General features: G+C 51.5%; 1 protein-coding gene across 1 annotated transcript in view; it reads right to left on the reverse strand.

Moving 5' to 3' along the window:
- Positions 1–329: 329 nt before the first annotated feature.
- The window catches only part of MAN1C1 (mannosidase alpha class 1C member 1), a 128,264-nt gene continuing 105,586 nt past the window's right edge, over positions 330–23,007 (reverse strand). Inside the window, exons 7-13 of the mRNA XM_010993703.3 lie at positions 22,215–22,308; positions 17,289–17,404; positions 11,520–11,739; positions 8,763–8,935; positions 7,497–7,612; positions 5,692–6,517; positions 330–1,870 (exon numbers count right to left, since the gene is read on the reverse strand). Coding sequence (XP_010992005.2) covers positions 6,397–6,517; positions 7,497–7,612; positions 8,763–8,935; positions 11,520–11,739; positions 17,289–17,404; positions 22,215–22,308 — 840 coding nt within the window. The 3' untranslated portion in view covers positions 330–1,870; positions 5,692–6,396. The remainder of the gene's footprint in view (positions 1,871–5,691; positions 6,518–7,496; positions 7,613–8,762; positions 8,936–11,519; positions 11,740–17,288; positions 17,405–22,214; positions 22,309–23,007) is intronic.

The following is a 23,007-nucleotide window of genomic DNA, read 5'->3' on the forward strand; positions in this document are numbered from 1 at the left end:
GGAGCATCATTTTGCTGGGATAATGGCCAGAGGGAAGGAAGTTTGCTGGTATCTAACCTCTCCTGGTGCTGGGATTCTCACGTCCTATGGAGTCTGACTCCAGAAAATCAAGATGCTCCAGAAAATCGGGGTCAGGTTAATTCAGCATTGGAGGAGGTGACAGGGCCACCCCCAGTAATGGAGGAGATGGCCCAGGAGGCAACTGGAGCCAGAGGAACCCCAACATCTGAGAGGCCCTGACATCTAAGGAAAAATATTGAGAGCAGAATTTTTATTTTGGTCAAGACTGAGCAGAATAAAAACTGGAGAAGGAAGAGTTTGGATTTCAATGTCTTTGGCTTTCAGCTTTTATGATGAAGGAGATTTCACTGTGAATTTTATTTTACTAATTTTTTTGAAAAGAGGCTTAAGTGATTGGAGGGTGTTCCTATTGTTCAAAGAAGGGGGCAGTTTTCTTCTTATTGGGTTTATGTGATGAGCCGCACGGAGTTGACGCAGGACTGATATGAGATGGAGACGGTCCAGGCATAGGTTTTGCTCTTGGGTGTTTGGTGGCCTTGGGGATCAGCCGGCATCGCTTCTCCCACCTCTGCCTGCATCAGAGTCACCTGAGGGCTTGTTAAAAACGCAGACTGCTGGGTGCCCCCCAGAGCTGCCGATTCAGTCGGTCTGGGGTGGGGCCTGAGAATTTGCGTTTCCCACAAGCTCCCAGATGCTGCTGTTGCTGCAGGCCTGGTTCTGTACTCTGGGAGCCACTGATCTAATGATTGTCCAGTTCTGAATCATCCTGTGGCTTAATGCAGAGCTCCTCCCTGTCTCCCAGTTCTCAGGGAACTCCCGAAGGAATAGGGACTGGGGATGGCCTGGGTGTGGTCCCACCCCGCTACCCTCAGGGAGACAGCCACACCCCTGATGACTGCAAGGCTGGCCAATAAATCCAAAGGCTTAGGAGAGGGAAATCAAGGGGTGTATGTACGTGCGTGTGTGCGTGTGCAAGTGTGTGCATGTGAGTGCATGTGTGTGTATGTGTGAAACCTTTTTGTCTACTCAGCAAGCTCTGATCTCAGCCCCAACATGAGGGGCATCCCGCATGGAGAGTGATAAACAGGTCTGGCCTGGCTCCTCACTCTCTCCACGGGACCAGGGGTGGACTAATCAAATCAGTTTCCTTTCCTGTAAATAGCTGCCGGCCTCACCTCCCTTGCATCCTAGGAAGGATTCAGGGTCTCCATGAAGAGGAGAGATGACTAGGACCTCAAAGCAGAGATGCCTCTTTGCCAGCTTCCTGGACAAGCTCTCAGCATCTTCCTTCAGACCTCTAGCCCTGAGCAACCTTCCAAACCATGCCAGCCCCTGGAAGCCCTTGGATGGCCAACAAATCTTCATCCCAATTTTCCAGTTTCGCAGATTCAAGGCTAATGGCAATCTGCTTGTTCTATGCGAAAAGCAGAAAATGTTCAGATTTATTGCTTTGAGAGTTTCGTCTGTCTCTTGGGCCTGGTTGATGCAGTTTCCTCCAAGTTTCATAGCATTTTGTTTAAAAAAAAGAATTTTTGACAGCCGTGTTTTGCCTCACATTTACGCAAGTTTTACAGTTTACGAAGAACATTCACAAACTAGTAATAATGATCATCACTCTGTGTGTTGAGGTCCTTCACTGGGGGCTCAATTAACCCTTGAAACCACCCTCCTGTTCCACATGTGGCGAAGCAGAAGCTCAGAGAGATGAGGGGCAGGCCCAAGGTCACACAGCCCGGGGAAAGGGCAGGGTGGACCTGAACCCGGGTCCACTTGGGTTCAGCTTGTGCTTCTCCTCTGTGTCCTGCCATCCTGTCTTTCTTATCTTCAACCTGGCCAAATGCACGCCCATCTGCAGATAAAGTTAGTGAGAAATAAAACAAAACAAAACAAAACAAGAACGAGGGGATTTTGCAGAAAACAGAGGTTAGAATGTGCATAAAAATAACCATGTACGTTCAAGCAAATCCTCGGGTCTCCAAACAATATATTTTGTGCTAAGATTCTTTCTGTGATGATGCAGGTGGCGGAGGGTCTGGTGGGGAGTCAGCATGTGGAGGACTGGCTTTCTAAGTTCTAAGACTACAATGTTCGAACAGTGGCCAGCAGCCACACATGGCTATTTAAATTTAATGAAAATGAAATAAAATAAAAAATTTAGTTCTTCAGTTGCACTTAACCACATTTTAAGTGCTCAGTATTCACATGTGGCCATCCTGTTGGCCAGCAGGGATTAGAAGATTTCCGTCATCACAGAAAGTTCTACTGGACAACATTCTTCTAAGCCACCAACGAGGCTGCTCCTGTCTTATCCTGACTGTCCTGGGGAGGGGGCGCCACTGGTCTAGGTGATAGACACCTGTTTTGAGGTAGGTCCCTCTGCAGCCAAGGTACCTATAGATGTCATCCCCACACCCAAACCCCTCTACATTACTCTGGAGAGGCCACAACTCCAGGGGTGCAAATAAAGGGCAGAAACCAAAAGAGTGACCATTAGCTGAGGCCATGCTACTCAAAGTGTGGTCCAAGACCAACAGTATCAGCATCTTCAGGGAGCTTGTTAGAAATGCAGACTCTCGGGCTCTGTGTCAGACCCACTGAGTATGAAACTGCATTTTAACAAGATCCCCAGGTGATTCAGGTGCACATTCAAGTTTGAGAAGCCCTGGCTTAAGAGGCAGGCTGAGCTGGATCAAAATATTGTCCCAAATATAGGAAACCGATTAGATATTTTTGGATACCAAAAAATAGCATCAGCGCCCCATCCCCCGAGTAGTGTGTGATTAAGCATGAGTCACAGAGGGCTGAGCATCTCTGCGCCACATGATCAATCAGTATATCCCCAAGGAGAGCCCCCCAGGGAGGAGCTGGGGGGAGCTGGCCCATTCCCCATCTCCAGCACCTTCTCTAACCACGATGGGGTCACCTCCACAAAGCAAACAGAGCAGAACAGAGCATCACATCCTGGATCTCAGCGATGCTACCTTTAAATCAGATTTTCTATTTTTTGCCTTTCTTTCCCATGCGTTTGGCTTTTGAACTTTGCAAATTGCTGAAGACACAATGCAGTGTATGAAGCCAGTCTGAACAAACACAGTCTTTAAAAGGTGGTATCTGGCAAAGGACTGTGTCTCCCCTTCCCAGGGACATGATGCCCTGCGGGCCCCAGTCCCTAGAGCCAGGTGCTAATGAAGCTTTCTGAGAAGGAACCAGCATCGAGCCCATCCATGAAAAAACAAGTGAAAAATGTGGTTCTATCTGCACAGTGAGGGCAAAGAGGAGGCTTAAAATGAGACTGGCAGCATGCTTGCTGGCCCCCGGCTGGGGAAGGAGGGAATGGTTCCAGAGCTTGGATTCTGCAGCTCCTCCTTTAATGAGGATGACTCATCCCTTAATTCCCCTCTCCTCTCAGCCTACCTTGGGTCTTAACTTATTTTTATCCCCGAAAGGAGTTAAGTTGCCAAAAGGATGGTATTTCTCCACCTGCAAGCGCCCTCCTGGAGGATGAATTTTAAAATAATCATTTTTACAACTTGCTCCCAGTGATAATGCAGAAGACAAGAATGCTGTGGGGAGGAGAGGGGAACAGCGACATGGGCCCAAGGGGGAGCCTGGGGCCTTGGGGAAATGCAAAGTGGCTTTGCCTGGAGAGTCAGTTCCAGGAGTTGACTCCAAGGAATGGTACCAGGGAAAAGGGGGAGGGTCCAGCTTGCTTTCATAACTCTCTTTATGATGCCGAAAAAATTAAAGCCATGCATGAGAACAGTCGTGCTGTTTCTGCCGAGCCAGCAGGCAGGCCTGTTACTTTGGTAGCAAATCCCTTTATTCCTCCAGGAAACAGCCTGTTGTCCATTGCATGGTGTCTTGGTGGGTCTGTCAGTCAAGATGCCTCGCCCCACTCTTGGCTGGGTACACATGACTCAGACCAAGTCATTTGGAAGCTCATGTCCTTGAATGGAGACAGTAGGATCTGGAGCAAACATTTGGATTCACCTGTCCTGGTGGTGGTACCTGGGAGGCTGCCCACTGAGTTTGGTAGCCTGGGTCCCTGACCAAGTCATCTTCCTAGTCCTTCCAGAGGTCTGACTGTTCACTCTCCTGAGATTCCATGGCATTCCACTCCAAGGCATTTTAATATATCCTTTTTTTTTTTTTTTTTGCTTAAGTTAGGCAGAGTTGTCATCTATTATTTGTAACTAAGAACCCAAATGGACACAAACCCAAATGCCCAGCAGGAGGGGCTTAGATCCAGAAAGCATGGTACAGCACATGATGGAGTATGACACAGCCAGGGACAGCAGTGAGATTAATGTATGTTGACAAGGAGAGACGTTCACAATACATAGTTTAGTGGAGAACAGATTATAAGAAAACAGGTTGCCAGGGATAATATCATGTTTGCAAAAATATATTCTGAACATTCATAGAAAAAGATCTAGAAGAAAACGTAACAGTATCCATTCTGGAGGGTAGGAAGGTGAATGTTTTTTCTTTCTGCTTATCATAAAGATACTCCTCATCTCTCTATAATGTTTGTGTAATTAATTTGTTTGTTTTGCCTTTTTTTTTTTTTTTAAATGGGCCCAAGCAGGTCACTGGAGCCACTTTCTTGGTGCCTGTTAAGATTGAAGTGATTTGCTGGGTTCAGGTAGCAACTTACTGACCAAACACCAGGGCTCCTGCTACGTGGACAGCTCACCTGTAGCTCTGACTGCTGCTTAAGAGGAGGCTGGAAGCACGCAGAGTCTCCAGAACAAGGCCGCAGCACTTCTCACACCCCAGGGCACCGGCAGCTTCTCGTTGTGAGGTGGAGGGCCTGCCCTCTACTTGATGGAAAGGAGTGGCCCAGAGAGACAAGTGACTCGCCCAGGTTCCCACAGTGGAGGCTTAAAGCCAGGTCACCTGGCCCAGGGTTCCAGCATCCCCGGGGCTCCTTAAGTTTACTAACACGCAAAAATGAAGCGGCTGAGTCTGAGGAGGGACTCGGAATTGCCCTGTGAAGTCAGCCACATGTACATGCTGCAAAGGAGTGAGGGTGACGGAGAGGAAGCTCTCTCCTCACTGTTGGGGCCTGAACTCCTTGCTTTGCAGAACGGCCTCCTCCTGGGGTGATGGTTGGGGGCCGGGGAGTGGGTTTGGGGGATACTCTTCCTGCTGTTCCTTCTTACCTTCCAGGTCTCAGCTTAAAGGTCATCTGCTCAGAGAGGCTCTCCTTGACCCCCTAAGGTAGGTCCAGGCATTAGTACCTCAGCCCCGCTTGTCCCCTGTGGAGCATTTCATGTAACTTGCAGTCATTTTACTTTAAGGTCTGTCTCTCCCTGCTTGACTGTATGCTCCCTGAGGGCGAGGCTTATGACTGTCCTGCTCACAGCTGTGTCCCTGGCATCTAGCCTCGTGTCTGTGCCCCTGCAGGCACTCACGACGTATCTGCTGAATGATGGAATAGATGAACACAGGACTGGGGTGGTGCACAAACAACAGGGGCTCGGTTCACCTCTGCCTTAACTGGCTGTGTGACCTCAGGCAAGTTGCTGCCCTTTTCTGGGCTTCTTCCAAGCCTTGATGTAAGTATAAATATCCAACTCTATTTAAGGATTGGCTTTATCCCTCCTGAATATATTAGGACCAATTTAAGGGAAAGTGATAGAAGTTGGCATCTTTACCAAATTATACCTTAAATCAACTGCTGGTTGATTATTCTGATGATAATATTGCGATGATTTCCCCAGGAGTCACTGATCTGCAATGAACCAAATTGTATTTCTTATTCAATAAACTCTTTTATTGTAAGTTTACAGATTTTTCCATTACAGTAATGAAAACAGCACTAGTGATTCGTTAATACTTCGGCCCAAATCAAAGGGGACCCCCTCCTCAAATTATAAGGTAAATGACACAAATGTTGGGCAAAAGGAATTTCAAATATAGAAAATGGGGTCAAAATTTTGTGTGAGTATGCAAACACATTAAGGTTTAGTTTATTGGGATGATACTGTTTTTGAAAACGCATGATTTTGAAAACTATATTTTTAATCTGTGATAAAACATAACCATAGAGAAAAGGCAAATCAAGCAAAAACCAAAAAAACCCTCAAAACGAAAGGAAGTGGATCAAATACACAAGGTTGCAATACAAACCTCTGGTGCTGTGGCCCTGGAATGGCAAGTGATCGGGCTTCACAGAAATTCTCTGTGGAAAGGAATGTTTGGGCCTGGCGTGGCCTTGCTGCATCTCCAAGTCCTGTCTCCTCACAGAGGAAAAGAAGTTGCTTGTCCAATACATCTGCTGGGATGGCCAGGCAGGGACCACATTCCCAGTCCCTTTGAGAACAGCCCCAAATCCCGAAAAGGCATCTCAGGGAGCAGCAGGGAGTCGGGTCAGCCCCCACCCCTGCCAGAGCTGTCTGAGTGGTTCACAGGGAGTGGGTGGGCCTCTGTGTTGAACACCCAGTCTTCCAGGGAGAGCATGTCATCTTCAGAGAACAGAAGATAGAGGTACCTGTGCCCCGGTAGAGGGTGGGGAGCAAGACACAGCCTGTCAGCACTCCAGGGAAGGGGGTACCTGGTGGGAATGAATTTTGGGGGCCCCTGGGACAGGCCCATTCTCAAGGGTGCAGGGAGGTCAGAGATCCCAAATCTGCCTGCAAGAGGTCTCTGGGAAGGAGCTGTGGGCACCGAGGGGAGCACTGAGCTTTGGGCAGAAAGACCCGGCTTAATCCTGGCCCTGCCCGCAGCCTCTACTCTGTACCTCCCGCCCAACCAGCTTCATTCTGGTACTTTCCCCACCTGTTAGGACCCCTTACGGCCTGGGCTCTCTTTTATTTGCAGGGGGAGCCTGAGTACTGCACCGGTATTTGGGCTGCCTGCTCACGTTCCAGGAGCCTCGACACTCAAGTGGACTTTCGGGCTCTAAAACGAACAGGGAGTTGTGACTCCAGACCTCCAGCTTTCCCAGCCATTGGGTTTTTTAATGGAAAGAACAGACCATTCCAATCCATTCTCAAGGACTTAAGCACAAGGGGATTGCTTGGGGGAACAGCGAGGAAATGAGGAGGCCAACTTCCATCACAAGGAAGTGAGGGCCCCGTGCAGCGGCAGAACTGCCGAGGGACAGGCAGCAGCAGTGACTGGTATTGACACCATCGTGGTTATTATTCTACCCATTTTGCAGATGAGGAAAGAGTTACAGGGAATTTAAGTAACCTGAAGAGACAGGTTAAAGAAGTTAGCTTATCACACAGCAAATGCTTAGGGGCCTTGGGTCCAACCTGGTCTCACTCTCTGAGTGGAGAGACTGGCCTGGCCCAAGGCCTACCCCTGATGGTATAACCCTCTGGATCCTAAGCCCCCATCCCTCTGGGGCTCCTCCTGGGACAGCAGACTCTAACTGCTGGTGAAGGGGGGACTGCTGACTGCCCCCTACCCAAGAAGAGCCTGAGTTGCCCTCTTGGAAGGACACCGGCCAAGCCCCAACTCACTTTAGTGTCTCTGCTAGAAAGAAAGTCTGCTGCTTGTTGTCGTGGTTGGGAACCTTACTGTATACATCTTGGATCCCGGAGAACCCGGCTTCTGTCCGACAGTATTTCTCTAAGGCCTGAAGGAAAGGAAGGCAGCTTTGGTGTCAGGAGAGAGGCTCCCCAAAACCTGTGCCTGCCCAGCTCTTGGGCAGGCAGGCCCCCCCCACCCTTGGCTGGGGATCTGGCACTTGTGAAAGCAGCAGGTTGAATTACTCTTTCAGGGTTCATCTGCCCTGCCCGGAGCTGGAGGAGCCATGCTCCCTGGATCCACACCGAGAACTCAGTCCCCGCCTGCCCTGAGCTCTTCACCTGGTGTGAACTTAGAGGAAGCTTCTCTGCCTCTCAGGAGACTAGACTGACCTGGCAGACTCACCCACAGTGGTGGACAGAGGTCAGGGAAGGCACTGGTGACGTTCGTGGGCTGGGATTTGGGGACTGGACTTGGCACGTCCCAGGGATTCCCTGTAGAGATGTAGTCCCTGGGCCAGAGGCTGTGTCTGCCTTTTGTATAGAAATGCAATTTTTACGCACAGAGGGTCTGTAGGTGGGGCCCAGGAGCACAAAATGCTCGGCCTTCAATCAAGAAACAGGGTCTTCAGGAAAGCAGGGGGACCCTGGCCAATGAACATGTCAGTGAACCTGAGCAGGCCCCATGCCCAGCTGAGTACGGTGCTCTGGGTGTGGGGCTCTCCCCAGGACAGTCTGTTCCTCCGAGAGCAGTGGGCCAGGGGAGAACAACAAAGAAGGCTCAGCATCCATCAAAGAACCTTCTGAAGTACCCCACACCTGGCTTTGACATCTACACCAAAGGGGAGAGTGGATGGGGGTGGGGGCAGAGCACAGAGATGGATGGGGCTGCCCAGGGATGGTCTGGCTTTGGGAAGAGGGAGGTGAGCCAGCAGCCCTTTCCTGTTTGAGAGGGAAAATCTAAAGTCATCTGTCCAGGCTCCAGGGTCAAAAAGCAGTGACCACGTGTGTGCTGGGCTGCCTCTGGCTGTCACCCTGAGTTTGCCCCTCTAAGTTTTCTGACACTGGCACAGGCACCAAAGGCTACTGGGCACTCAGAACACTCTTCACGAGTTCCTGGCCTGCTTCTGCGCAGCTGGGGGCTCTTGGCTCTGCAACCAAACTTTGACCCTCTGCACTCTGAATCTTAGCCAGATGCCAGCCTGGCTTGACCGACTGTGAATTCTGCCACCAGTTTACGCACCTCCCCCTGCCACTCACCATGACCACTTCCCAGCCCCACTCCCTGTAGATGGGGTTGTGGGTCTGCCGCCACAGGTACATGTAGCTCTCCACCACCTCGGGCCGCAGGATGTAGTAGCTCTCACTCATCTGCGTGGCCACAGCCTCTCTGCCAGAGTTGAACCAGAAGGCCTCAGGCCCCAGTTTGGTATCTGTGGAAAGACCAATCCGGAGCCTGGGTCAGAACTCCCACCTCCTGCTCCTCAGGATCCACTGTCCCAGGAGAGATGGACGTTGTCTGGGAGCCCTGGCTGGGGTGCTGGTTGATGATGGACTGGCATGGGGTGGGCCTGCGTGGTTTGCCCAATGAGGCCGAGCCTGGCAGTTGCACAGCTCCCCTCTTGGTCCAGGCTGGCCAAAGCAAGACCCTGAGGCCTCAAAACTTTCATAGTTTTAGAACCCAAGAATCCAAATGAACTTCCCAGCAGTCCAGGGAGACAAAGGTTTGGGTGGGGTTCTCCCAACTGTGTATTGAGACATTAGCTCTGCAAGATGTTAACCAGAGCTCAGCCAGGAAAGGGTTGCAGGTTTAAACACACTTGGGGAGCAGTGGGTTATACAAAGTGAAGGTCTCCTGCCTGCAGGACTTATCAGACCCTTTAATTTGCTAACTTGCAACTTCTCAACTGATCCCCTTTCTCTGGGAACTGCTTCTGACACTTCCCAGAACCAGCGTTCCAGAGCTGACAGTTTGGGAGACTGCTGAGGTGAAGATGAGGGAAGATTTGCCCAGAAGGGACATATTCGGGCAGAGGGAGCTGAATAAAAAAGGCCTTGATGAGGTCTGGGCTTTGTTGTTGTCACTGTTTGTTTTTGGACAATTTGCTGCTGTTCCTGTTTTCTGGAATGACCACCACAATCACCGCCACCGCAGCCACCATTTATGGTTTCAAGGGCTGTGCTGGGTGTTTTACGTACACTATTTCAAAACTTTAAAAATGTTATTTTGGTAAGGCAGATGTTATCTCCCTCTCACACATGTGGAAACTGAGAGTCAGAGAGGCTATGTAATTTGTCCAAGGTAACACAGCAAGTTGTGGCTGAGCTGGGATGTGACCTGGGATCTGTCTGATGCCCTTCCCCCAGGCTGTCCTCTGTTTCTCTTCTGGGTCTGACTCACTAGGCCCCAAATTTAGGGTATGTGGGTCCGATCGTTCTTTCTCTAATGCCTTCACATCCTACAGGTCAGCTGAGGGCCCAGCCCTGGTCCTCATTCGTGCCCCCCACCTCCCATCAGGATTCAGGACCCCTAGAGATCCTGGGCTGCTTTTCCTCAAGATTCAGATTGGAGCTTTGCAGGACATCCTATTCTCTCATGGAGGGCTTCCTGAAGCGGAATTAGGCAGACCTTAGCCCCTCTGATCCTCTCAAAGGGTGCAGCTGCTCCTGGCCATCAGGGAGCAGTCGTTTTGCCAGGCTGCTAATGGGGTGAGGGCAAGAGCGCCTGCTGCAGCCATCCGTGGGCGAGCCGGGCTGGCTGGAACAACACGCTCTATTAAGTGGACTGTCTTTTATGGTCTGGGTTGATTGTCCTCAACAAATAGAAAGCTTTTTATTATTCCTGAGATTTCCTGTTTGTTTATGGTGCTGGCAGAGACAGCTCTTTGAAGGAAATTGAAGACCAGTTGTAAGGACCCATTGCAAACGGCTGGCTTCCTGCGCAAAGCTCCAGGAGCTCCGGATTCCACCAGCGCTCACGGTCACGCTTTCACTGGACTGTGAAGAAACGCCTCCCACGCTGTGGGCTGAAGGTGGCTGGCCAGGTACTTCCTGTGGGACCCTCTGCCTCACCTGGGAGACTCATGTTACGGTCCCCATTGAACAGATGAGAAAACGGAGGCCACCACCTGGTGAGTGGCAGAGTGGCACTGGAGCCAGGAATTTTTACTGCAAAACTTGGGTCCTCTCCTCCAACCAAGGCTCAGATTACAACTCAGAGCAGTGGGCCCCTTATGGGGTCACGGGTGCTAGGGCTTTTTCTGAGGGGCACCGTTTAGAGAGGCAGCACACAAGGTGGGGCTGGGCATCAGAAGACCTGGGTTCTAGCCCCAGCTTAGCTACTCAGGTGCAGTGTGGCTTTGGCTGAGTCACCACCCTGCTCTGGGTTGACTCAGTTTCCCCACATGTAACATGCAGGGTTGGGCTCATGTTCTTTAACGTGGCTTCTGAGTCCTGCATTTGACAGTTCTGCTGTGAGTGCAGGTGGGGATGACCCAGAAGCTCTCAAGCTCTCTGGGGGTCTTAGATCAAAGGATGATGACAGGGTGGTGCCAGATGGTGGTGAGATCCCCTAAATGGGAGGGATCCAGGGAGGAAAGGCAGAGATACATTTGGCGGTAGGAGCTCAGGGAGAAGGAATTTGTTAGGCTCAGGAGGTCAGCATTTCTGCCTCAGGGCCTGGAGGGCCCTCTGCTCTGTGCCTCTCACATAGGACCTTGGCCCTGTCATCTCTGAGCCTCAGTTTCCTCATCTGTGTTTCAAGGTTCAGTGATGATGTGTGTCAGGTGTGAATGACACCTGGCACACCCAAAGTTCTAAATCGTAACTGTGTTCCCTTTAATTGTGACAATCTCAGTGTGGGGATAACACACTCCTCATTCAAATTCTGCGTCAAGTCCCAGGTGAGGCTTCCCTAAGGCCAGTGACTTTCACTCACTGCCACTCTGCAGGTCTTTCCAGTTCTTTCCGGTGTCTAGCCTCAGTCTTTCCTGCTGCCCCTTCCCCTTGCAGGGTTACCTGAGCGGGCGTACGATTCGTGGCACGTCTTGGTGATCTGGGCTGCGAGCTCTCGGTAGTGGGCCCTCTTTTCTTCCTTGGCATCCTCAGCGCCGAGGGCGATCATGCCCCCGGAGAAACAGGCCAGGTGCCCCATCTTGTGGTCCAGAATCCCCCCACGCCACTCAGCAATGTAGGTCAGCCCCCCGGGAGAGACATTCAGCAAGTGGGTCTCTATTGCCTGGGAGCAAGGTGGGAATTGGGCAGGGAGGAAGGGTGTGGGAGGGTACAGAGAAGGGAAGGGAGAGGATGGAAAATGAACATTCTGGAGACAGCAGCGAGTGCAGCTCTGTTGAGCCCTCCATCCCAGGCAAAGAAGGCCTGCTGACCTCGGTTGGGGGCTGTTCTTGATGGGGCTGGCGGGAGGTTCTGCCACTCACCCAGCTGAGGCCTGGCGCCTGCTGGGGGCTTAGACACAGACAGCTCCCCAGGGCAAGTCTCTTACACAGACTTTTAAATCTTCCACATTCAAAATATTTTTAGGAAAAAAATCTTTAAAAAATCATTATCATTCTCCATTATATTCTCTGATAGGGAATCTGAACCTGAAGCCCAGTTGGCCTGTGGATGGATGAGCTTGAGGTGATCCAGAGTACCCTCAAATTTGTAGGAGACACTTTGAAGGTATTTTCATGGGAAAAAGGTCCATATATTTGATCAGCTTCTCAAAAAGGACCCGCAGAAAATAAGAGCTGCTCTTACAGGCCCTTCCTTATCACATGCTTCCTCATTCAAGGCCCACAAGTCAGGTACATGGGCTGTAGTGGCCGGTATGGACAAAGGGGTCAAGTGGCTTGCTCCAGGCCGCCCAACACACCAGGCTCAGGACAAGGACCCCCAGATGCCCAAGCACAGTCCTTTCACTACCCGACGGCTGCTCCTTTCGGTGGCAAGGGGCTTTGAGAACACTCTGCTGCTCCCACAAGAGGTGATGCTGTTGGAAAAGGCCCCCGGGATGTTGGGGGGTGTAGGTGTCAGGCCATTGTGTCCCCAACTCCCTGCCATTAGTCCCTGGGAGCCACCCACACAGTCACAAGGCTGGACTCGATGAGCCTGTGGGTCCTCATCTAGGGCAGAGCCTCTGGGGCCCCGGACTGGGCCTCCGACTCTACTCTTGCCCCTCCAAGCTGTTCTCCGGGTTGGGGGGGGGGCGTGGTCTCCGCACTCTGTAAACAGCAGACCAGACTGCATCTCCTGCCTGTTTAACAACTCCCACGGTTTCCCAGGGCTCTCAGACAAAAGTCCAGCACTCCTTGATCTGTATATTGAGGTTTAGCCTAATGCCTCAAACATGACGCCCAGGTGCCCACTCCTCTGGTTCAAACCCCATTTCTACCAGATCCAAGCTGTGTGACATTGGGCAGGTTCTATGTTCTCTCTGTGCCTCAATTTCCTCATGTATAAAATGGGGATAAGAGCATGAACCGCTTCATAGGATTGTGAGGGTTAAACTGGATGTGTCTGCAGAGCTTAGCATGTTTCTCAGCACAGGGAATCTTTAATAAATGCTGGCTATTATAATTCCTCTCCAGTCTGCCCCTGGCCCTCTCTCCTTCTGCCCCTGCCCCAACCACATCGGCCTCTTTTCATTCATGTGCCACCCACACCCCCACCCTTCTCCCTCAATGAAATTTTCGGAGCGCTGTGTTCTAGGCAGGGGACACAGCCCTGAAGACCGGCCTGGACCTAGCCTCAGGGAGCTCACCTGTAAGTGCAGAGACTTTCCAACAAAATCAAATAGAAGCAAGAATCATGATTTGTGATCAGTTCTTTGGATGAAACAAATTGAGGGGCCAGACAGAAGCTTGGGGAGGGGTCCTACTTTGCAGAGTGAGGCCACAGAAGTTCTCTGCCCCATGACCGCCACGAAGACCATTTTCCACCTGTCTCAGGGCTTTGCCACAACCACTGCTTCTCCTGCAAGCTTCTGTCCCAACTCTACCTCCAGCTCTGCCTTCAGGTCCCTCCAGGATGCCACTTCCTTGGCAAGGACAACCCAATCTATCCCACTGCAGCCCCGTTACTCTACTACCCTGTTATCTTTCTACATGGTGCTCTTCTGACGTGTGTGCACCCATTTTTATGTGTTTCTGTGGAACATCTGTCTCTCTCCCAGGACTCTGAGTGCTGGGTGATGGCAGAAGCCACCACCACCAAGCTCCAGCCAATGCCTGGCATGTGGGAGATGCTCAAACATTTGCTCCTTGATATGTTTTTCCCTTTTCCCTCTGTAAGGCCCAGGCTGGTGGGCTGGCTGCAGGACCCTCGCTGAGTGGCAGATGGGGAAGCTCTGATCATGTTAACGTGTCAGGGCACCTGCTCCCCATGGGGAGAAGCACTGGGGAGGCCAAGAGAGCTGCCACCTCTAGGCTGGGCCATGGTTCCCGGGCAGAGTTGAGTCCACTGCAGCTGCTCTGCATTGCTAAGCATGCTGGTGTGGGAAGGGGTGGCAGGGCTAACCCCGGGTGCGGAAACCTGGTTTAGTTACTCGTTGTCAACACTTAAGAGAGAACACAGACACCCGGGGAGATCCCAGGAGGCCTCCCTACTGCAGCTAGAAATCTGCACCTTCAAGACTGTCTCCCACCAGTTCTTTCTATTTGGGGTTAACCTCAAGCTAAATAATTGTAGTAAAGAGGAAATGATAGGACAGTCTCTCTTTGAGGTTACAAATGAGACAAGCAAATGCAAAGGTTAAAAACAAAACAAAAAACCAAGGCTTTCTAAAACCCTAAGCAAAACACAAGACAGAACAGGCTGGCAACTGACTGGTAAAAAGGCTAAAGTCATAGCAAGAGGCATAGCAAAGAGTTGAGTTTGAATCTCAGTTCTGCAGTCTGAGAGTTGGGTGCCTTTGAGCAAGTTATTTCACTTTTCTGAAAACTCCATTTCTTCATCTGTAAAATGGGAATAATAACTCCTGGGATGGTCATGAGGCTGGCTATTCAAAGACTGGCTCAGCACCTGGCACTGACTGTTCCTTCCACTGCCTCCTGGAGGGCTCTCCACCTGCACACTCCTGAGAGGGCCCTCAGGCCAAGCAAGCTCCTCTGTGATCTGGCAGCTGGTAAGCGGAGGCAGGAGCCCTGCATCTGGAGTCAGTGAGACTCGTGTTTGCGCCCTGGCTCTGACACTTGTTGCTATGTGATGTTGGGTGTTTCTGAGTCTCGGTTTCATTATCTGCAAGAAGCGGGTAAATAAGACCAGGCACCCAGCATACCTGCCCAGAGGAGCCTGTGGGGACAAGAGCTCCCTGTTCTTCTCGTTGCCCCCTCTCCCATGACCCCCAAGGGTGTGCTCGGCCAGCCTGTCTGAACCCCCCACGCCCATCCTAGCTGGGCATTGCTCTAACCAGCACACAGGAGCCCCTGGGGCAGCTCTCAAGGCTGTTGCTTGGGCCCCAGCCCAGAGGTTCTGAAGTAACCTTGTTGGGGTGCAGCCTGGGCATTGGGATTTTATAGCTCCCCAGGTGATTTTTAACATGGCAACAAGGTTGACAACCACCAGAACATTCTTCAAAGCCCCAGACTCGCCAGAGGCCCAGCCTTTATCCAGGGTCAGAGACACTGCAGGCTCTTCACTGGGGAGATCAAATGCAGGAGCAAAGCTGAGTTCTCTCCTGTTCAATCAAGTGCTTCTATAAAGCTCCCCGTTTCCTTAAATAATTCATGGCCATTTCTTCCCTTGAAGCCTCAACTACAGTGTGCCCTGAGGGCTAGAAACCGGGCTGCTCGTTAACTTTATGTTTACTCTGCAAGGAAGGCAGAAAGGGCAGAAAGGGCAGAAAGGGCCTCTCCAGGCAGCACACCCTGCCACTGGCTGAACCTGAACGCTAATCCCTGACAGGAAGTGCTGGCTGCAGTTGAAGCTCAACCGCAGAAGCTCAGAGTGAATGGGGCTGAGCCGGACTGAGCTGGGACTGGGGTCCCAGAAGCTGCTTCATGACTGAGGTCTTGGTGCCAGGGAGCTGGGCAGGGAAAATTTATCAGCAAGCCCACAGTTTAAAGGGTGTACGGCCTGGGAGGCCTGTTCCAATGTGCTTCTTTTAAAGACTACCATTCCTGGCAGGATTCATGTGATCAGACTGTAGTTGTATATCATTCATCCATCCAATCAACTGCCCACACCCATGTCTAACCACCCATCCACCCATGTCCACCTATCCATCCATTCACTCATCCATTTATCCATCCATCCACTCACTCATCCATCCAATCATCTATCTGCCCACCCGCCCACCCACCCATCTATATCCTTCTTGCCTTCATTCCTTCTCTCCCTCCCTCCTTCCATCCATCCATCCATCCGTTTGTTCACAAAATAGTGATTGTATGACTCCTAGGTACTAGGCAGGTACCACGCATTGTTTTGGGAGTGGAGCATTCAGGGTGAATGACTAGACAAGATCCTTGCTCTAGACAGCTCAAGAAGATAGACAATGAACAAGAAACAAATATGCACACATGATCATTTTAGATGCTGATAAGGGTGAAGACGACTAATAATAATAAGCCTAAAGTATGTGAAAGCGAGAAGCCGGGAGAGGCTAATTTCAATGGCACTTGAGTTGACCAATGAGCAGGACGCAGCCATTTGAGTTAATATTCCAGGTAGAGCAAGTACAAAAGCCCTGAGGTGGGAATGAGTCTGATGTGTCTGGGGAAGGCAGGGACCAGAGCTCAGAAAGTAAAGGGGAGAGAGTTCAGGTGACTGGCAGGCCCAGATTAAGGACGGTGGGCAGAGGTGAGGAGCTTGGTTTATTCCCAGAGCTAAGGGAGCCACGAAGGGAGGGACATGCATTTCCAGCTCTGGCTGCTGTGGAAGAACTGACTTAGAGGGAGGGTGAGGGGAAGCAAGGAGTCCAGTTTAGGGGACATAAGGTAGTGGCTTAGACCAAGGTGGCAGCATCCAACTTGATCAATGTACTTTTTGAGGAAACTAAGGCCTGGAGCGTGCCCAGTGCCTTTTGTTCAGTTGGGCTCAAAGGTATCTATTAATGGGCAGATGGGATTCCATAGGCCCCTTCCCAACAGCCCAGGCTAACCAACTCCCCATCTGTTCTACAGCCCCTGCCTCCTTGGAGGGACTCATCTGAGCCTAGCATCCTTGTTCATCCCACACTCCATGGACGGACCAGGGTTGCTGAGGGACAGGGGGGAGAGCCTGGGGGCTGGCTTAGGAGACATGGCTCTAGCTCCAGCTCCTCCAGTTCTGCCCTGTGTGGCTTCCCCTCTCTGGGCCTTGGTTTCCACCCACATAATGAGAAGGCACAGAACTGGAGGCCCCTCCCAGCTTGGATGTGCTAATTATGTCACCTCTGGTTCAGCAGGAAGATAACTGAAGGTCTTACTTTGGCAGCCTCACTTGGGGGCTCCTAGCCTACCGTCTGGCTGTGCTCTGGGCTCTGACACATCACCTGAAGCACAGACGCTGTGGTTTCTGAATCAGACTGCCTGCTGCTTCCTGTGAGACCTCAGACAAATGACTTCACCTCCTAGAGCTTGGTTTTGCATGTGTAAAATGAGGCCGCTCACAGGGCCCTACTTTCAAGGTGTTTGAGAAGAGTCACAAGATAGGGCGTACAAAGTGCCAGGCTGGGGAGGGGACTGTCTGGCTGTTCCTCTAGCCAGCTAACCCGGAGTGAGGGTGGGGGGTGGGGGTCTCTCAGGGGCCACGTGAGAGCCAGGAGCCAATGACCAACCACCCATGAAGAATCAGGTGCCCTCTTACCTCCAAAGCTTCGTAGTACATATCTTTAGCCTCCGTATCTGTCTTGGCCGACATCAGCCAGGATTTGATCAAATATTCATAAAAACTGTCCCCGAGTCCTCCAACCGAGACGTGGTCTATGAGGGGAGAGAGGACAGGAACATGATCTCCACTTGCTGAGGCCACCGGTGGGACTAACCCTGCACGACTTGCCCGCCAGCTTTGGTGGGGAGCGAGCATTTAATCCTCAGCCTGTAAGCCCTCAGCAGAACAGGGGATGAGGGAGGCATAGCCTCCGACTGGGGAAACCAGGGCTGACTTGAGCACGCTTGTCCTGCACAAAAGTGCAGAGGCTTATCCAGCTGCAATAAATCACATGGCTTTGGTAGGCTGAGGACGGCAGGGCCTCTGGTTATCAACTGTAAGTGAGTTGCATTTCTTTAAAAAGATAATCCGGTAGCAGGAAGTTCAGAGATTTTTATTACCTGGTGACAAACATGGTAATTAATGCTGGGCAGGTTCATAAAAGGCCATGGAAAGGAGCACTGAGAGGCTTAATTTAGTTGGTCAGAGCACAGAGCCCTTCTGAAAAAGCCGAGTTTAAATTTAGCAAATTGGGACAAAGGGAGTTCAAAGGAGCAGGGGGAGAGGGGGGAGGGAAAACCAGGTTGAGGACGCCTCCCTCTGCCCTGGTGGGGCAGGACCTCCAGGAGTGAACAGGTGTCCCCACCCAGGGCTGTCTGAGGAGAGAGGGCTGACAGAGGAGCACTTAATTGCAGAAGACAAGGAAACACTTCACTCACTGACTCTAACAATTAACAGCAGTGAAACATAAAGGCGTTTAATAGACACAACAAAAAGCAAACTGCAGTTCCCTGTTAAGCAGAGAAACAGAGAGAGGAAGGGAAGGGGGTGGATTAAGGCAGAGTTGGGGGAATGGGAAGAGGATTTTCAGCTCCTCTGGAGAAAGAGTGGGTAGAAAGAGAGAGGAGAGGGAAAGTGGGGTGGGGGAAGAGAGAAAGAAATTGAGAATACAGCAACAGTTACCATTTGCTGAGGCCGGGAACTTTACTGGATTATTTCTAACAATCTTCCCAAGAATCCTGTAAGGTAAGCACTATGAACCCTATTTCCCAGATGAGGAGAGTGAAAGTTGAGCCTAAACCGCTCGGCCAAAGCCACCAAGCTGGTAATGCTCTCACTTTCTGCATCTTTACACAGTCAATCAGAGAATGAAAACAGATAGAAAGAAAGGATAGGTGTGAAGAAAGAAGGACCAAGAGTCGGAGGGTAAAGACAGATGGGAACCAGGAAAGGGGGTGACAGGAGGCCCCCTCAGTAAACCAGCCCTTCAGGGCCCCTGCCAGCCCCTCCATAAACAAATCATGGCCAAGCAGGGGTTCAGGAACGGAACAAGCACTTATAAAAATGGGAACAGATCAGATAAAGCTTGGGGAGACGCGGGAGGGGGTGAGTATGGCTGGACTTCGTTAAGTGACAAGAGAAGATGGAACCAGCACAGCATCCTCTCCCCCTTCCTCTGCCCTGGCAACCCCGTTCCTAGGGGGAGGACACAGCTGAGGCAAGCACAGAGATGGGGCGGACCTGTGCCAGGCTCGGGATGTGGATGGTGTGTCCACGGCTGGGGCAGGAGGTCTGTGCAGAGGAGGGTCGGGGGGAGCTGGAGGTCAGAGCGGGTCAACCTCCACAGAAGGGGCCCTGGCTGGGCATACAGCCGGGGGCATGGTCACCACACTCACCTCCCGGGCCTGCCTCCTCTCACTGTTTTTCCTCCACCCCAGATACTGCTAGCATCTCCCTCCCTGCTGCCTTCCATGCTTGAGCTCACCTGTGATGATCCTCTGCCAGGGACACCCCTCCCCACCTTGTGTGGCTAATGCCTCCTTGCTGCTTCACCTCAGCTCAGGAAGGCTTTCCTCCATGTCCCACAACACTGAGGTTTCCAGCAGCAGCTGGCCCACGTTGCTGGGCATGAGCCTTGCCCTTGGCTGCTCCCAGCACTGTGTTCTCAGCACCTGTTAGTGAGTCTGTCCCCAACAAGGGCTGTGGGGAGGGACCACGTATGACTCACATTCATGCCCAACACATGTGAGGCACACAGCAGGTGCCCAGCGAGCCCTGAATGAGCAGAAGGCAGGCATGGAAGGGCCTTGAATGCCAAGCCAAAAAACCTGGACTTCATCATGTGACTGCACACTGTGTGAGTGACAAGATTGAGGGCTTCACCTGGCAGGTGTGTGCAGGAGAGGGTAGGCAGGACGCAGGAGTTCCACAGGCGACTGAGACATGACAGCCTCTTGGGGATATGTGTATAGTCTCCCAGGGCCTCGGCTGGAGGTCCCACTGCCGTCTAGCCATTGTGTGTGTAGTGTCTTCCCTGGCAACATGGGGCACACGGGGAGAAGAGCAGGAATGGGAATCAGAGACATGGATCTGCCACTGGCTCAGGGCCAGCCAGTACTCCCTGGGCCTCAGTCTCCTGATCCGTAAATGTGAAAGGCACACAGTTGGTGTGCTGAGCCCTAGAGCAGAGGTGTGTTCTGCTCTTTCTGTCCAAGTCAACAACTCCCATCACACTCGGCAGCAGAAGGCAGCCACCCTACAAGCCTGGGAAGCTGCCGGCAGAAAAGCAGCATCAAGCTGGGGGAGGCCGCCAGGCTGGAGCTGATGGGCAGCTCACGCTCCTGCTCCAGGGGAGAAAATGCACTTGCCGCTTCTCTCTCGCCAAGGATGTGGGATTCGGGCAGTGGACAAGGAGGACGGGCCACTCCAGGGGCCAAGATGAGGGGCTGGTGGCTCTGTGAGCTCTCGGCAGCTCTGCTGGGGTTGCTCTCATCTGTGTGTGGTGCCAGCAGGAGCCTGGTGGACTAATCCTGGCTGTGAAATCCTAGCGGCGGGCTGGTCTGGCCTCCCGTTACCCTAAAGTGCAGCTTCAGGCAGGAGTGGGGAGCAGGCAAGAGCAGAGGCCTGGGGCTGGGATGCAGCCCTGGTTGTCCCTTGACTCTCTAAGTTGCAATTTCTGTGGTTGCAAATGGGCTACACAGAGGACTTAAGGGGAGAAAAGAACACAAACTTAGCTTATACAAGTTGGGAATGTTATCATCTATTGAAAAAATACACAATCACTGTAAAAAAAAATGAAAACCACAGAAAACCTGAGATGACCCCCGGTGCCAAAGTCAGAGGAGGAGGAAGGCAGATGCCCAGATGAGCAGGGCTCTTTATAACCTTCCCTCTGCAATTCAGCAGGCCTCAGATTCATATTTTATTAATATGAATCAATTTTCGATATGTGACTGACTCTGTGACCCCTGGTGCAGCCTGAAAAGAAAATTATGCTTGTCAGCGGGTTGGGGGGCCTCCCCTATAATTTGCCAAGGTAGCTGTTCAGGCTGGGAAGCCACGCCCCTTTCTTTCTTTTTATGGGTTTTGCTGCATTGTCCTGGAGCAGCTAACGCTGGCAGTTTATCTCTTTACCCAGTCTGGCCTTGCAATTAAAGGCAGTTAACAGTTATTGAACTGTCTCTTCCTGTGGCCATAATCTGTAATTCAAACCTTCATTTTCTCCCAGCACTTTGGAATTTGGCACTCTGTTTTGGTTGAAAATACTTTGTATTTCTATAAGCAGTTTTTACAGGAGGCTCCTTAAGAGTGAGGTCATTACCAAGGAAAATTCCTGGGTCTAATTTTCTGGGCTTCCTGGACCTGTGGATCATGGAAGCTCTGGGTTAGAAGGACGGGCCTTTGTAGCTTCCTCACAGTATATTTGCAGGCTGGCCAGCTGGCCCTCCAGGCCCCATGGGCATACTTTTAGTGATGGGCGCTCATTACCTTTTGGGACAGCCCCACGTCATCTTTGGAAGACAAGTGAAATCTGCTTCCTGCAAGCTTCTGATCATCATTCCCACATCTCTCTAAGGTACATTAAGAACATTAAGAATCTGCTCTTCTCCCATTTTGCAGGAGAGGAAACTAAGGCTCAAAGAGATAAAGTGAATTCCCCAGCTGTGCAATGATTAGACTAATGTCTACTTTCTCCTGAGCCCTTGCTGATGCCATAAATGGGGTTGGAGGCAGGGAAAGGGAGACTGGCCCTTGTTTGGGTAGAGGCAGTGGAGGTGGGGCTCTGTGCAAGTGTTGGGAAGTTCCTAGAGGCAGGACCCACAGAACCCGCCACCACCAATTTCTGCTGTGACCACACGACCAGGGCTGTGGTCAGGAGGCCAAGGCAGAGATTTGCTTCTTATCAAGGGTGCTATCCTGGGGGCCCCTAGCCCCTTTCTGTTTCAGTGGGTGGAACTAGGGGCTGTGAATGAGAATCCACAGGTGACCCACAATTGTCTGGTTGAAAAAAAGCCTCTGAACATAGAACAGCAGGAAATCCTGGGATTGATTCTTAACAGGTGGAAGATACCAGTGATGAGTTCATGATTTTTATAATTGCTGTATAGTTAGGATCTGATTAAATATTTTTTAAAAAGTTAAAGTTGGAGGTGGGGAACCAGATCAAAGGGGCTGGGAGAAGATGCATGGCTTTTCTCGGAGTCCCCTTTGTAGTAAACATCTATCTGGAACACTCCTGCAAGTTTGGGGGATGATGAAGGAGGCTGCAGTGGGCATGGTAAGAAGTGGAAGGCTGTAGCCTTGATGGAAGGCTGGAGACAGCCAGCATGCAGGGGATGCACAGGGAAGGGCCTTCCTATATGGCAGCCATCACATCTGTCACAAGGGCGATGAGAGCAGTGAATACTCCGCCCGATGTCTGGCAGGCAGGTGGTATCCAGGAGCCTCGAGCAAATGCCTCGCTGGTAGGTGGCTCTGATAAATGCATCGCTCCTCACTCTGCCCAGGGTGCCTCGCACAGTGGGGCTGGGAAGCTTGGCAGGAGTCTGCTGAAGGAGGGGGCAGCAGCGGCCTGGTACTCACGTTGCATCCAGTTCCCACTCACTGGGCTGAGGAAGTTGGGGTAGAGGCCGAAGGGCTTGTCAATCTTCCTAAGGACCTTTCGGATATTCCTGACCTGCCGAGAGATGGACACCAGGCACATCTTCACTTTCCCTGGGAAGCCTGCCAACTCCCAGCTCACTGAGGATGGAGGCAGCTGGTTTGGGTCCAGAGAGGCAGGAAGGGAGAGTGGAGTAACCAACAGCTGGTTCCACCCGGAGGTGTGAGCTGGCCCTGCCCTGTTGCTCAAGTACCAGGTGGGGCATGACCCCCACCTCTGCACTGACCGCTCTGCCTGGGGCCCTGCCGGTCCCCACCCCTCACCCCTTCCTCATTGTGTGTCCCTTCTGGGGACGAGTCTTTTTAGGATTGGGCTGGTATAAGTGATAGTAACTCATTTGTAAGTGCTAGACAAAACTGCCTTTTTAATAGGTCAGAAATGGTTAAACTCTGGCAATTTCATATGGTTCAGCCTGGTAATACGTTATTTTATCTGACACCGTAGGAAACTTTCCAGAGAAGCCTGGGCTCCTCAACATTCCTGTTTCCCTAACAGGTATCTCAGGGTTTTAATAACAATAACAACAGCTGTTAACATGTCTCAGTTCCTCTGAGCCATATATGATCTCCAACCCTCATAACTACCTATACAGTACTATTATCTCAGTTTAACAGACAAGACACCAGATCTCAGAGAGGTTCAGTCACTTGCCCATGGTCACGAGGTTTTAAGTGGCAGAGCCAGGACTTGAGTCAGGTGTGTCTGATCACTCAG

This window comes from Camelus dromedarius, chromosome 14 (genome assembly GCF_036321535.1).
Source record: "Camelus dromedarius isolate mCamDro1 chromosome 14, mCamDro1.pat, whole genome shotgun sequence".
In the NCBI taxonomy this organism is placed as follows: Eukaryota; Metazoa; Chordata; class Mammalia; order Artiodactyla; family Camelidae; genus Camelus; species Camelus dromedarius.